Source organism: Ornithodoros turicata, chromosome 2 (assembly GCF_037126465.1).
Source record: "Ornithodoros turicata isolate Travis chromosome 2, ASM3712646v1, whole genome shotgun sequence".
Lineage (NCBI taxonomy): Eukaryota > Metazoa > Arthropoda > Arachnida > Ixodida > Argasidae > Ornithodoros > Ornithodoros turicata.
In genome coordinates, this window is record NC_088202.1 from 116,671,109 (window position 1) to 116,686,791 (window position 15,683).

The 15,683-nt window shown below is 45.6% G+C and overlaps 1 protein-coding gene across 3 annotated transcripts; it reads right to left on the reverse strand.

The window, feature by feature from the left end:
* Positions 1 to 660: 660 nt before the first annotated feature.
* On the reverse strand, positions 661 to 15,300 carry LOC135383973 (uncharacterized). Of its 3 annotated transcripts, XM_064613243.1 has the most exons (12): positions 15,189 to 15,300; positions 14,318 to 14,356; positions 13,904 to 13,933; positions 13,800 to 13,850; positions 11,060 to 11,338; positions 9,255 to 9,483; positions 8,583 to 8,742; positions 6,905 to 7,044; positions 6,693 to 6,819; positions 2,252 to 2,446; positions 2,015 to 2,161; positions 661 to 894 (listed from the first exon to the last, which is right to left on the reverse strand). In XM_064613243.1, exons 1-12 carry the CDS (start codon positions 15,202 to 15,204, stop codon positions 667 to 669), a joined length of 1,641 nt encoding a protein of 546 aa, XP_064469313.1. In that variant the 5' UTR covers positions 15,205 to 15,300; the 3' UTR covers positions 661 to 666. The 3 variants fall into 3 exon arrangements, with proteins under 3 accessions (XP_064469313.1, XP_064469315.1, XP_064469314.1); XM_064613245.1 differs by lacking the exon at positions 13,904 to 13,933 and having other exon boundaries at positions 13,800 to 13,812; XM_064613244.1 differs by lacking the exon at positions 13,904 to 13,933.
* Between the last annotated feature and the right edge of the window lie 383 nt (positions 15,301 to 15,683).

Below are 15,683 nucleotides of genomic sequence, written 5' to 3' on the forward strand. Positions count from 1 at the left end.
AGTAACGCGTTACTCCTGTTGTTACGCTGCATTCACGCAAATTATACCCGTCCTTGTGTGCCTCGGAAAAGAAGAAAAAACGTTCAACAGCGGAACACGCGTACGACAAGCAGATCTGTACGTCCACTGTATTTATCCCACGGGAAGTCGTTGACCCGAGTGCGGAAGAACATTGCGTGGAACATCCTCATGACTCACTAAACTTCCAGAGCTTCAGGTACCACGACACTGGTGTTGTAGGAAGAAATTAGGGAGACAGACCATGGAATTCCAGAACGTTATTACAATGACCTCCGCTTGCTATTGTAGAAAGGCACAACAATGGGGTTGAAATCCTCCTGTTCTCCATACAAATTTGCCCTAGAAGCTTCCTGAGATATCTTTCTGGGTCCATAAATGACGTCATTGATACTTCTCCGTTCTTGTTGTATTACTCGCCTCCGGAAAATGGCATCGCCAAGAGTCGCACACCACTCTGCTCGTAATTTCCCTACTAGCAGTGCTATGTCTCGTTATTTTCTTATTTAAAAACTATCGAGGTATCGAGCCCCGCAAGCCACAAAAACTCATCAGGTGCCCCGTATAGCACTTGTGCCAGAAAAAGCCTACCTACCTACCTACAGCCGTTCTCCGTAACACATTCGTAGACAGACAACTATCGAAACGTTAAATATCTGTATTAAATATTTGCATCAACTGGCGATACTCTATCATATGTCCTGCTCCGCAGTCCTTGTCCTTGTAACTTTGTACATGAAGCACCGAGCGCGCCATTTGAAGAATCCCTGACGCCTCGGAATTGTTGTAGCATTCTGTACCTTCTCTGGCGAGCTCGATATCCGACAGTGCCCAGCCGAATCGCCACTTGGAATAGGATTTCAGTACGTGGCACATCTGTGGGCAGGGACGCAGTTTCAAACATGTTTAAAGTAGCACAGAAGTCATTTTTAACACCCTGTTTTCTTTGTGTAAAACTGCTGCGCAGACTAGTAAGATGCACCATAAGAATTAATTCACCCCATAGAGTCATAATTATCGCAGAAATCGAATTTAAAGTACGCCATCAAAAGCAACGGTGCGCAACGGTGGTGGCGATCAGTACCAGCCTGTGATCTGCCTAGGACCTCGCGCTGACGCTACAGGGGCCACGCTCGCTGATTGATCCAGAGAAAATGTCTGCTACTCAGCTGTCCAGTGTTAAGAAAAAGCATTGCCCCTCTCTCGGTTATGATTCGGCCGCTCCTTCTATCCCCAATTCTCTGGGGGAGCTGGAAAACTGGTTTACGGCGGCAAAGGAACCGGGGGTTGACCCCCACTGACCAGCGAACCAGAAAGAGTTGCCCCTGTAACGTCATCGGTGACGTGGCATCATACTTCTCCTCCTCGTTACACCCGGAGTGGCGAGTTAAGGCTGGACGAACGGAGCCATGTTTATGCGAGTTTTTCTTTTACGGCTTTTTTTTACGAATGAGTTAACAGCAATCGCAATCAAGACGTTCTCCCAGTTACTGTCATGCTGTGCGTTTGAAGCCGGTTTCACACTAACGATGTTTTCGACAGTGTTTTTCACGGTGCAAGACGGACACATTGGAACCTACGGAGGGGGGGGGGGTGTTATGTAGGGGAAGGCGCGGTCAGCCTGCTGTGAAATGGTCGCTCGGTGCACCCATGGGAGGAAGAAGAGGGGATGGTGAAAGAGGGAGGGCAGAGACGATGGTGGCACAGGAGAGGGAGGGGTGTGCTAACCTTCTTCCTCTGGGATTTGGGTAGTCCAAGAGGACTACCCACTACAGAAAACATGCGAGCATCCGTAAGTTGTCTTCATTGAAATGTTCCCTGTACCACGGTGACCGCCAGGATTATTGGCAAAGTTACCCCATGTATCCCTACGGGGCTCGATGGCCCCTAGGTTCTATTTTTGAAGCAAACACAAGACAAATACTGTGTGAAACCAGCCTAAGAAGCGTTCGTGAAGCATTCTGGCGTGAGGATATTTTCCTTTGGATACCATTACCTTAGTGTGCAGGCTTTCCGCAACGTCATAAACGTACAGCAAGGCAGCTGCTTCCTCCGTACAGTTGGTGTTCGTGAGCGTGAACATTTGCATCGAGTTGTTATCAAAATAGGTAAGAGAATCGTTTTCGGCCTTGGCAGAACAAACCTTCAAGAGAAGCATAGAAATAAATAAATGGAATAGGCCACAAAAATTGTAAAATGGAAAAACGGAAGCGGTAACATGGAAGTATCTTACCACTTGCGTGTGGGCTAGAAAGGGCATATTTTGTGGACGGGCTGTACAATTGCTGCCGAAGTTTACGTAGCGCGCATCCACTTCAGCTCCTGGCTTGCACAAGTAGCTGTAGGCATGCGGCATCAAAGTAGACGACGGAAATAATACGAGACGCTTTGGGAACGTCGTTGCGTCCACGAACTGCAGTGCTTGTACCTGCACATTTTTGCTTCTTCAGTAACCTCTCAAGAACACACAACAGGCAGGCCCTAAAAGCACAACATGATCACTTGCGGCTGTCCTAAAGCAACCATAATTTGTGTTGCAGTTGCAGCTCATAAGCACACAATGGACCTTGAAGACTCCACCATTTTTGAACTCGAATTAGGGGAAGGTGAGACAAGATGACAGAAATTTTCAATTGAATATGAAATTTTTATTTATCATCCTTAATAAAAAACTAGCCTTAGGCGCGTTCTCTGTGGTCTGGAGCTTCTGACCTGTGAATGCAGAACGGACGCACCCGGTGTAAGGTACACACAGAACAAAAAGTAAAAAACGCGAATCGTGGCATCTTGCCGCAACCCTCGGGCCAAGACGAGACACCGCGTGGGGCAAGACAAGACACGCCGTGCTAATGAACAGTTTGAATGAACAGTGGTAATAAAATTAGTTTTTGCAGTAGAAGTAGACAAAAGGCCGTGGACCCCTACACAATCTCCGTGCATATGCTGTGCAATGAAACACAGATACCGGTGCTGTTTTGCTCAACTGTCCTTTGCAAACAAGGCACTGCCAGTCTGGTGTGTCGCTGGTCGCTCACTTTTGCGTGCGCTTCTGTTTTGCTGGATATATCGTAGGAAACAGGAAAATTTGCTGAAAGATCCTAGGCAATATGCAAAAAAGAAATATCGGAGGAACAAGCATAAAGCCACCTAATAGTTGCCGTATCTGTTTCTAAGTTACATTAAATTTAAATTACATTAGATTATCGCGTCTTGCCCTAAGTCGGATATTAATTGCGTCGGGTGAATTAATTTTTCTGTTCAACACCGGAAAACAAAGAATTCCCATATTTTGCAAGTATCTAGATGCATGGATAAATAAATAGAATGTGGACTTACATGACAGAATAAGCCTGCGAAACGCTGCTGCACAGATGACAAGAAAATGGACTACAAAGAATCGCGCCTTTTTGGCGGGTCTTTACACTCCAGGCAGAAGTAACTTTTTTTTTCTTTCTCTCTCTCTTCAAAGCATACACCAATCCGGACAATACTCATGTGCAATAAAGCAGACATGCGGGGCCCCCTATGAGTAAAGTTTCAAGCGAATGGAGCAACGCGTGTCTGAGACAGGCGGCGTCGAACAAAGAATGTCGCGTCTTTCCCGGTGTCTCATCTTTCCCCCACCTTACCCTATTAAGTTGTATAAATATTGGCGTCCAGCTCGGTAGAGCAATCGTAGTGCTGTTGTACAAAGCATAATCGTAGAACGACCCGTGTTCTGTACTGTCAACAGGCAAGATACGGAAAGGTTATTCACCTATTTACCTATTGATCCTTCTCAGGCACGCACGGGCAAGCATCTGCCGCTTTTGAAATATACTTAGATCAAGAGTTAGGAAGATTTTAGTGTGATTAGCAAATTTACCCTGAATGGCAATGCAGTACTTCGAGGACGGGAACGACGAGTGAAGCGCTAGGTTACTTACGTCGTTTCTGAGCAACATTGACAACATTGAGCAACATTGACGATGATGAAGCACTCTACTGCAAAAGCATTTTCAAGAAAATAACGTAATACCACGCGAGAATGCATTTCCTATCGTTCTAGTGCTTTCCTGCTCTCCCGCTCAATCCAAAACTCGTACTATGAATCCGTCGATTTATGAACGATATTTCGAGAAACCGTTACCGTTCATTAGTTGAGTATTGAGTGTATATACATGGTTTCTCACTTCAAGGAACCACCAGGCTATGTGAAGAATAATATTTATTATTTGGTAATTTTATATACCTTAAAAGTCATCGGCCTCGGTGGATAAGCTCTCTATCTAGCTAAGCTATCAGCCCAGTAATCCCAAGGGTGCGAGTTCAATCCCGGCTGAGGGCTCCAGAAACTTGGGGGCAAGGTACAAGTTGCTTAGACACGCAGTCTTCGCGAGGAACGCTAAGCACTGAGATTTCGGCGCCCGTTAAGCAACTCTCAGATGTGCAGAATTAACTCACAGACTGCCTGTTGTGCTGTTGGGCACGACAAACGAAGCTTCTAGCTAATTACTAATAGTTATCTAGAACGCACGGATTAGAGGGCATTAAAAAAATGTGTAGATAAAGGCTACGAGTTATATCTTGAATAACTTCGCTCGCTCTCACTCCATGGCACGCGAAGCTCAAAACATTCTATGTGGAAACTACAATTGTGAATTAAATCAGTACGATAACTGCACGATTTTGGTGGAATTTTACAAATTAACGCCGGTACATGGTGGGTAGAAATTCGATATTATTAACCGGCAAAACATTTCTAACGTTTTCTTTACCTACTTCTTCACAAAACAGAATGACCACTTTGTACGACTTAGCAAACAGCTTTGACAGCCTAGCGCATGGAGAGATAGGGACGGCGGTATGCACCTGGTGCAACTGCAGCTTTTACAGATCTTCGAACACCCCATTCTATTAACCAGCCCTTCGGCTAACCGAGCGAACCAATTCTCGCAACCAAACAATTCAGCACCGGACCAAGCAATTTTGACGTATTTTCAGCCAAGTTTCAAGCACATGATTGGTTTCCGTGAAATGCCTCATCCATATTTAGACGCCACATAAATTTACAAATTTATACGAAAAACGAATTTCTTCATCTTGTACGCGTGGTTTGCACAGACTGCTACGCTGTGAAATTGGAACACGTCGAATAAATCACACCGAGCGGCTTTTGCAGTTCAGTGCGCACAATATGTCTTGAGTAAAACCAAGTGCAGACGAACGATGTTTCTGACTCTGGCTTGAGAAACAAGTAGATCGCATGTGCGAGCGGGTTAAGGCGTCCTACTCCTTGGTGGCAAACAAGGTCGTGCTGAAGACAGGGAGGTGGTGGGTTCGAATCCTACCACCGGCTATGCTGTCCGAGGTTTTCCCTGGGTTTTCAGAAGACTTTCCAGACGAATGTCGGCACAGTTCCTCCTGAAGTTGGCCTAGGACGCAAACTAACCCCCTGTGTCCCACTCCTTCCTACTGTCCTCTATCCATCCGTCCACATCTGTACGCCACAGTTGCTTCGCTGCGCTCACACGGAATTAAAAAAAAAATTCGCAGTTTATCTACAATTGAACTTGATTCCTCGTGAACTCATTTCAGTGACGTCCACGCCAATAGCTTCCGGTTTTAGTGTGATACCTCAGAACCAAATGAGCAACCCAGCAATTATGCGACTTGCGTTATATCTTTGTCACACCCCGTGACGTAAGTAACCGTGTGCCTGCTGTGAGGCGTCACTGTGCTCGTTCACCCTCTCACGCTGAGGATGAAGGGAAGACGCGTCTCTGGAAATGCGCATTGTACTGCTCGCGACACGGTTGTCTGAAATTAGCGTCCCGCTGCTTATCCCATCCTAAATCTTTCGGTGTTGCAAGCCCATTCGTTTTGAATAGTAAACATGTGCACCATATGGTCTACCTTTAAATACAACATTGACACAACATTTCGGAGAGAAAACAAGGAAGCGCGAGCTGCGATCCACTGATCGGCAATTTCAAAGAACCGTGTCGCGAACAGTACAAACTAAATAAAACATGGTGTTCCTTCACGAATTTTTTGCGGACGATCTATGGAACGGATTTTTGTTCTGAAAACGGCTACGGTATCAGGTGACCGAAGGGACCAGATGTTCTGATTGGGACAACCTCGTAGCTTTTATAATTAAAAAGTTAATTATTAAAAGTTAATTAGGACATTGCCTTAGGAGTTTGCTGGTGCCCCCCTATGGAGTCCCTTTCTGCATATGCTATATTGCAATTCATTTCATCTCGGAAAATGTGATGCACAGGGTGTCTTTTTTTTTTTCGATACAGACTTTTCATTCGAAAACTATAAGGGCTATAGACATCCTGTTTTCACTTATGCTCCTTTCGGTCACCTGACATCGTAGCCGTTTTCAGAACAAAAATCGGTTCAGTAGATCGTCCGCAAAAAATTCATGAAGAATACCATTTTTTCTTTATTTTGTTGAGTTAAACGGAAGTCCCATAGGCGAACGGGCGAGTGTTATGGTTGTGTATTATAGAGATGGTCGTGGTCTAAACAACGACTTTTTTCCATTATGACAGGAGTGTTTCTTGGCTGCAGGCGATACTCTACCCCATTGCCCACGCTAATTTCGTGAAAATGATGGGCTTCACGGTGACGGCCGAAAGCTTTACATTGTCTCGGCTAATATGATTAGGTTGTATGCTTACGAAACTCGGTTGGTCGTCGTACAAGCTACCGGACCACGGCCCTGGCCCTGTAACGCGGCAGTTAGGATTTTCGTGGTGGTCCACGTAGTATTCCGTCCTCAACAGGAGGCCGTCCATTGGAGCTTTCCTGTTGCAGATTTCAACATGCATTGTTAGAGCATTTTCACGCAGTCCAATAGCATGTATTGTTCAAAAGTACTTAGCGGACTTACAGCAGCACAGTGCTCAAGAGACTCGCTGCTTTTTCTTCTGTCGTGCCCTCTTCATTGCCAAGAATTTTTAGACCAACAAAAATGCATTCTGGTTCAGCAGAAGCGTCCGATTTCATTTTAACTTGCAGACTTCTTATTGTCTGCAAAATACGTCAGTTTTACTTCTGTACCGTTACTACACCTGAGAAGCCTTAATAAGTCATAGGTAAACAAATATGTATGATTCCGGGCATTCGGAGTCGCTCATTATTTCCGAGAATTCGAACTATTTCGTCGTTTATTGTTAACAATCATAAAAATGTCCGAAATTCAGAGAAAAAGTGACAGCTGTGAAACGACATGCTCCCAGAAAGAACAAGAAGCTACCTTGCAAAAACGCTTAATATTAGGGGGCTCAACTTGCAAACAACCACATCTGTATCGCGATCACCTGGGGGCGCGGACATTTCAGAGTCCCGCATTTCCTGACGTACTTGCAGGGCAGCTTTGCGTTACAACAACTGCCCTTACGAAATAGGGCACCATGTTCAGTAACTTGAATTCGGACTTATCTCTAGCTACGCTGCTCGGCCCCACACAATACAGTCAGGTGACAAAGGCACTTGCCCAGTTTCTGCGGTCCTGTGGCCTTCTGGGTGAACTGTGACCAGTTTCATGTTTGTTTTCCTCTTTGTTCTTTTGTTTTTCTTTTTGTTTGCCTTTATTTTTCCTTTTTTTCCTGGGAACAGCAAGCCGCCATACAGGTGCTCTTATTTTTTTATATATAATAAACATATTCCCCCCCCCCTCGAATGTCGAGGTGCATCAGGCAGACGGATGCTTCGCGCACTGTTAAAGTGACGTCGCATCAGCAAACCAATTTATGAAACCGTTATCACCATGTTTGGATCGGCCGACAATGTACTTGGCTCTTTTTTTTTCTTTTTTTTTCTTTTTTTTTCGTTCGAAAAGCGCTTAGATCGCTGATCATGAAAAGATCATTGCTGGTTCCCCACCTGCGGAGGCTCCAGCAGCACTGACATCATCGTGACGTCACTCCCTAACAGGATGAGTGAGAAGGCGGCCCGCCGAGGGGAGAGGCTTTGTTTCCGCAAGGTTGGTCTGCTTCGCGCGGCCGCGGCATCCCTTTCCCCAAGGCCGTGCTGTGACTGGCGTAAAAAGTTGGTGTAGAGAATGGCGTTTTCGCCTTTTTCCAGAGAGGGAATTCCGCCATACTCTCAAGTCCGGCATCTGTCATATGTTTCATCGAATAGCAATCAAAGTACGCGACTATTTCACGTGGGATTTTTGACACTGTAATCAATCGTCAACGAAGAATAAACTGACACCATAGTTTCAGAGTCTAATGGAGTGGACGCGACCTCTCTTTAAGTAAGATACGGCTACATAGTGGATCGGGGTCAAGAGAGCTAGCCTTCCTTGTCGCGGTGGCTGGTAACAGTGACAAACCCTATCGACCAGTCATCAGATATGATGTTCCTTGCTGAGCACAGTTACTGGAACTCCCAGAAGTGGGTGGTTGGTGGTTTTTAAATATTTTATTTAAATTTGTTTTCGTCTACAAAGATGACGGTGGCCCCGAATAAAAAGCAGCTACTCTGCAGCTGGAGAAAACCCGGGGACCAATTTTTTTCGATGAATCCGAAAACCTGTATAAGTAAAGTACGAGAATGCTCACAGTGAGAAAGTTAACCAGTGTTCCCGTGTATTCTTTATCTGTGGTATTGTCGATAACGCCGTTTAAAACACCGTACTGGTGTATGTTGTCTTCCCATATCTCTTTCACAAGCCATACACCTCCTGGTGTATGCAACATGTTGACTGCCGTCCTAAGACTCCTGTAAGGCACAGAATCATAATCTGGATCACATGCGGAAAGAAAGTTCGCAGAATGCAAACTTCAATTATCCAGTAACTGCTCCCCTGCCATTGAAAACTCCATTGGCCACTCGTATGTCATATTGCAAACACAATGTCCTTTTAGAGTGAAGAGTTTAAGGACAGTCCGCCTCCGTCCTGGTTCCGACCTGAAGCTTTCTCCTAAACAAACATGGAAAGCAGTACGAAGGGCCTATAATTAGGCTTTCATGGGCGGAAGTACGGTTACGGACGTGACTTGAAGCATTAGCGTACAGCACCATACACATATCAAAATTGCGAATTTCTGCATATCTTTCTCGATATCAATAAACGCGATCCGATATATCCATACTTGCTTCTTCAACGGGTTGAGACACATCAAAGTTTACCGAGTTCTGCTAAGCTTCGCGTCTGCGTTGTGCTCCGTCGGGCAGCAGTGTCCGACACTATTGCGCTTCATTCATATAGTACAATACAGTGGCCTATATACCTGTGACAAAATGAGATTCCGAAAAAAGTCTTCCTGCTCGCACGTGCTAGCGAGCGAAAGTCTATCAGTGCATCCGGGTGGTCACCCGTTGCTGCAATGGATTTATTCCCGACCACCTTGATACTGTCGAGGAACATAAAGTCGCACAGTCCGTCCTCTGGAAGTACGACAACGATGCTCGTCCTGTAGCTCGTCAAGCAGAACAAGGGCTTCTCCATAGAATCTTTCTCTGAAATGTAAGTGAATATGTTAGCCAGCCAACCCATTGGATACACAAAAACGAGACTCGAGGAATGGGCGTCACCATTAGTGCGGCCACCCCGTGGTAGTCACAGGAACTGTGCACGTGTGGACTGCCGTTTGCCGAATTCTTTCATTTTCCTGTCTATTCGTGTTCATTTCGTGCCCGCGCTTTTTCGCTCGGGAACGGGTGTAGAAAAGATATTGCATCGGCCAGCGCTGCATGAACAACTGTGCATATCGCCCGCGGAAGCAAGCAATCTTCCTTGACCTTTCGAACGTTGATAAGCTAGTCAGATGTTTACCGGATGACTAGATATATGGAATGTTACGTTATTGTTAGTCATACTCATTAACGACGGCGCCCACCAGTATTCATCCTAATGGGAAGAGCGATTTTGGTAGTCCACCCCTGTTGTGTCGCCGCTGGGAACGAGGCTAAGGAGCTCACGGAGACTGGTGGTTTGAGACTAACGCGACAAGGTCTATAGTATAGAATCTTAAAACAGAACTTCACCGCATAATACAGTGAAGGCCAACCATTGCACAGAATGACACCCTCGTCACTCGTGATTTGTGGAACGCGCTTTGTTCAATGACCATTGGTTTCAACGATCATTGAAGAGCGCCCGTCTGACAGGGGCGTAAGAGAGTTCAACAGCTGTGCAAAGGAGAAATTGCGCAGCTGAGCCGCAATCTCCTGAACCCTCAGCAGCGTACTGCTTCCATGAAGACATGGCCCATCGGTATGGTGCGCGCTGCCACGGCTTTATCTCCAACCAATTTCCAAGTTTGGAGCAAGAAAATAAACTTTTTCAACCGAAGTCCTGCCGCTAGCACGGGGAGTTAGATTAACAAGCAGCGCCTCCTGCTGTCATACGGTCTGCTGCGAACGTCGTGGAATGATATTCGCTGACGATGACGCCTCACTGTGCGCTTAATTTCAGAATATGTTGGAGCCTGGGTGGGTCTATATATCGTCGCAGAACAATTTAAGCCAAAAGGACGTATTTCTCCGTGGCACTAAAATAGAAGGAAAAGAACCGACAGAACAGCTGTCGTTGTACAGTGGTCTTGTTTTTTTTTGTGTTTTTTTTTTACAATTACGCGCAAAAGCAGGAAAAAATCTACAACAGCGCTTTAAAAGATGACCTCTCAGAAAACCCTGTAAAACTCTTTCTCTATTGGGTAGTTGATGCACAGTGCACTCGCTATTGACTCTAGCTCATGTTTTAAAGTTGCTGACAAAAATATTCGTCGACAGACTACAAAAAAAAAAAAATCGTACAAGCAAGGTGGAGAAACAAAAACTTTTATATCCATCCAACATCTACCCATATATATACGCTTTTAGACAACAACCATTCCGTTTTTTGTTTCCCCTCGTGTGTAGAAAATGAATGGCGTACACCCTTCTGCGACAGTTTGCATTTGTGTCAGTGGTCATGGACAAGCATGCAGCGGTACGCCAAGCATCCAGAATCATTCTGCGTGCGGGAGCACAACACGAGTTTCATATTATTCGACGGCGACAAAGGCGACTCTACGTGACTTTAAACTCTTACGTGAGACCCTATCCATGACAACTCTGGCCGTCACCATATTCCTCTGGCTTGTGTCGTTGCTAGTCGTTGTGGAAAATGTCGCGTTCAGTGCAGACGATGTTGAGACTCTGGTTGTGGCCGACTTTTCTGTATCAGTCACTCCCAACATCGTTTTTGCAGAGTCAGTCTTCGCTCCGATGACGAGTTTCTTCCCACCACCATTTTCCATGAAATCCCTGCTCTGGTCTCTGGTGTCCTCACTGGTTGCAGGAAAAATCCTTCCGTCTCCGAACTGCATCACTAGGAAAACAAAATTCGTGGAGTCTCAAAAATGCAAATGAATGACTTGATGAAATGAATATGCATTTCCACCCTCCTCTTGCCCTACAGTATCAGCGGTACTTATTCTAGTGAATTCATAAAGCGTGTCCACGATGCAGGGTCGGGATAACGACCATAGGATTAGATGGCCATTCTGCGCTTCATCGGTGTCATTTTAAGAAACCAGAACACCAGCGTTCCGAAGCAAATTGCAGCTGTATTAGTAGTGGTAAAGCGACATTAGGGTTGACTTCAAAGATAAATTTGATGATTTCCAAATCTCTCTCTTTCACAAGAGCAACGGTAGTCGTATGCTCTATTATGATTCTGACAGTGCCCAGTATCCTAACACCTAAATCAAGTCGCGGAATGTCAATGACTATAAGGCGTGAATGATGAAATTTACCCCTATAGGGAGCCGAAAGTTGACAGTGAGAAGTGGGGCAGTATATGCACCCCCCCCCCCCCCCCCCGCCCCAGTTGTGTATTATCACGTGAGGAACGTTAACGACACATGCAGATGATGGTATTTTCGGCAGTGCGTGGCATTTTGGAACCCAGCAGCATGGCTAAACTACGTCGCAAACACATTAATGCGGTCACCTCTGGATGTCGTCATATAAAGAACAGAAAGCCCTCCTCCTAACACCAGGGCTAGCACGCCAGCGATCACGAACGTTGCTGTTGGGTCATCCGTTCGCCTGGACCAAAGGTAAATTGAAAGGCACATTGAAGAACTCTACGCTGAATCTACAGACTTATAGACCCACTTCAGTTTGTAAACAAGAGGGTGCGCATGCGCATGTACCACACGTTGCCGGTGGCCAAAAGGGAGTAGGAAACCGCGCGGTGTGTACGGTGTTATTTGGCCTTTCTGTACCGCGTAGCACATGCAACAGCTACAACACCTTGCGGCATACCTTAATAACGACGGAAAACACACTGACTCGACGATTGCACAATTTTTGCCCACCGAACAGGACAGCAGCGCCGCCGCATCGCTATGACGTCACGCGCTGAAGTGAGTCTATATTAGCATAGAATACGTTTTTACTATGAAGTAATCTGGGCCAGCGACACTTGAGCTTGAACTGTAACGTGACCTCGCTTGTTTTTTATTTTTATTTTTATTTTTTTTCGCTGTGGCAAGGGGGTTTGAAGCACACTCATTCGGCTTTGAAATCAGATGTCTTACCACACTGCTGCATGTGGGCTGCTGTATATATCTGCCCACCAGTGTAGTGAGGCACATGCAGTTGCTGCCAGTGTTGTTCGTGCTACGAAAACTAATAAGGGAATACTAAGGGAATACTGCCACCCGCTATCCCACTCGAAAGTAGCGCAATGCTATAGTGTCGCCGCGCCTTTGCAAAGGCTAAGGCGATACCATGACGGCAACCAAGTAAAAGGAAGCCAATTACTCTTCCGCTAATTCTCCGCTACTGTGTATACCGTCTTCGTTCAGGCATCTCCTTTCCCCATGGACCGTTACTCCGCTGCTGAAGTACTACTGCAACACTGTATACATACAACTCGGAGGAAGATTGCGCACGAGGTCGCTTCGTCATATGGCTCCAATGTTCATTTGGGATCATCGTTTTGATGGGCGAAGTTGCGATGTCAAAAGCATGTCCGGTGCTCAAGCGGTACTCGACGAGCAACCAGCCAACCGCACAAACGCTGCCTCTTCACCAAAGTGAAGTAATGTCCAGCGCTACCCATAATACCCATCGTTGCCCGCTCATATATCGCTGTTCTCTATCTTAGCATGCTTTGCCAAATTAACAAGTCTTTTCAGACAAACTTACGTAGAAGCGTTTTTACGTGTAACGGTTTTGGCAGTGATGCCAAAGAGTGGCAAATAAAAGCCGCCTCACAACTCCGAAGGCGGCTTTTATTTGCCACTCTTTGGCATCACTGCCAAAACCGTTACACGTAAAAACGCTTCTACGTAAGTTTGTCTGAAATCGCGAAATTGTGACGCAATCGGGCGATACAGCACTGGAGGATCTCCTCAACAGGAGATCGGACACCACTGTGGGTTCCAGTGCTCATAGAATTAAGCCAGGTGGCTTTTCTTACGAGATCCTGAAATGATTTTACAATCGGCTCTTTTATAGTTTAAATGTGGATTTTTGGAAATTAGATATCTTCATCCGACGGTTCGATTTCTTCACTACCACGCCATCGTTCTCCTTCGCAAGATATAAGACCACGACGCAATCGGGCGATACAGCACTGGAGGATCTCCTCAACAGGAGATCGGACACCACTGTGGGTTCCAGTGCTCATAGAATTAAGCCACATAGGTCACGTGTCTTCATGACCGCACATGCTGCGACATATTTTCGAAGTGCCACCAGGTGAACCGCAGACGGTGACTTCAGGGCGATACGACAACACATACGCTTCTGTACTAGTTAAGCTTGTGTCTACTTACGGTGGAAGAGTCCCTGAATGCAATTTGAAGTAATGTAAGTTGTTACAAGCCCTCAAAAATTAAACACTCTTATAGAACAACGGATTTCTAAAGCATGTTCTTACTTGTGTGGTGCGGGATCAGTGTTGCTGCATCTACATAGACAAGACAATGATGTCACATTCCAGGTATTGTTAACGCAAGCGAGCTCGAACTCCCGCAATGCAATGCCCGCTTGGGCTCTTGAGGTATTGCCATTAATAAATAAATTATGTACTAGCGATACTGTCAAAGAGAAGACCCAAGAGTACTGAATGTGGAGTATATCTACGAGACTTCTATTCGAAATACCTACAGGCGCCAACTTTGGGAATTTCCCTCTAACCACTGTCAGCAGATCGTTGGATTTTTCGTGTTAGCCTCCAATACTATACGAGAGTGCCATAGTACTCACAGTTGTTCACGAATTGTTTGCACTGCACTGTCTTCACCTAGAAACATTATAATGACAGTGTCTTGCAGCAAGGACGTAAAATTACCTGACTGTTGGTGAAACAGTGATGAGGTGCTTTCGTAACCTAAGCAGAGAGCATTAAATCAGAATTACGGCTGGAAGCTGGACATTTAATATCTTACTGCAAATCGTTAGGCTGTATTATAGCACTGGGACTGGTTTCGTTATACCGTTTCAAATAATAGGTATTATAATAACATTTCGCGTAAATTTCGCGTAACATTTCGCGTAAAAAAAGAAGGGTGTAGTTCCGTAGACGGGCTTATGGCTTTTTCTAATTGGCCGGAGTGTTCAGAAGCGAAATAATGCACTAAAGTGAGAGAAGACCATATAGCGAATATAAAAAAAAACAAGAATTACAAGAATGTGTGGTGTAGAAGTTTTTTTTATGTGCATCTGAACAACCCCATCTGATGCACTTCTATCGCTGGAGAAACACGGGAGTGCTAAGCCTAACGGATTCGAAACTTCTCATCTTGCGAAAGGTAGGAGGCTAAATCACCTCACTTTAGTGAGGTTAGGTCAAGTTAGGTTCTACAGATTGGGGGAGGGTGTCTGGGGGCGGGCGCCGCCGCCCACCCTGAGGCACGCAGTAGGCGGTGCGGGCGTTGAGACTGTGCCTCGGGTTAGGTCAGAAGGTCCTCAGCCAAGATGGTGGATTGCCACGAAGAAACGAGCGATAAAATTCAATTTTTGTATGTTTCGTACGTTATACGACGTTGATTTTTGTTTTATTTCATCCGTTATTTTCTCATCTTTCTAGTAAAATCATTCGTTATTTGATGTCTACTTCCGTTTGTTTAAAAAAGCCATAAGCCCGGCTACGGAACTACATACAAAAAGAAAATGATATTGCAGTGCAGAAAGGATAAACAAATCCAGAACGGAATACCCACTTGAGACATCAGTCATATTTCACAATGCTTCGTGGAACGTTCCACTTCCGAAATCTACTTCTTCCTTCTTCTTCTTCCTCCTCGCAAAAGATGGCTGTGGCAATACCACCTAGAGAAAGGCTGCTTACTCGTCGACGTGACGTAGCAACTAACAGTCAGCCAATCAGGATCGCGTTTTCAATGGCCGTAGCCAATCACGAACGGGCTTTCAGCGGTCGTAACCATAGAGACGAGCCGCCGTCAGCCGCCTGGGCAGCCACCTATCGTGTGCGAGTAATGAACGTCCCCGCGTAATAAATGGGAAAACTAAATAAACCGCAAAACGGTCCCGTATTTTTCTCAAGACTAATTTGCTGGAAATGTGTTGCACTTTGAGTCTACAGGTTCAAATTTGCGAAGTTAGCTGCAATCATTTGCGAGTTCTTGAATTCGCAGAACGGCGAATCGCTGTAGCAGACGAAGTCCGACTATATGTGTCCACGTAGCGAAAGAGGG

Excerpts from the sequence above, each read along its gene's own strand:
- LOC135383973 (XM_064613243.1), bottom strand. Across the intron at positions 8,743-9,254 it reads GGAATCTCATTTTGTCACAG|GAGTCTTAGGACGGCAGTCA; the intron begins GTATATAGGCCA and ends TGTGCCTTACAG. Across the intron at positions 2,162-2,251 it reads TTCTAGCCCACACGCAAGTG|GTTTGTTCTGCCAAGGCCGA; the intron begins GTAAGATACTTC and ends CTTCTCTTGAAG.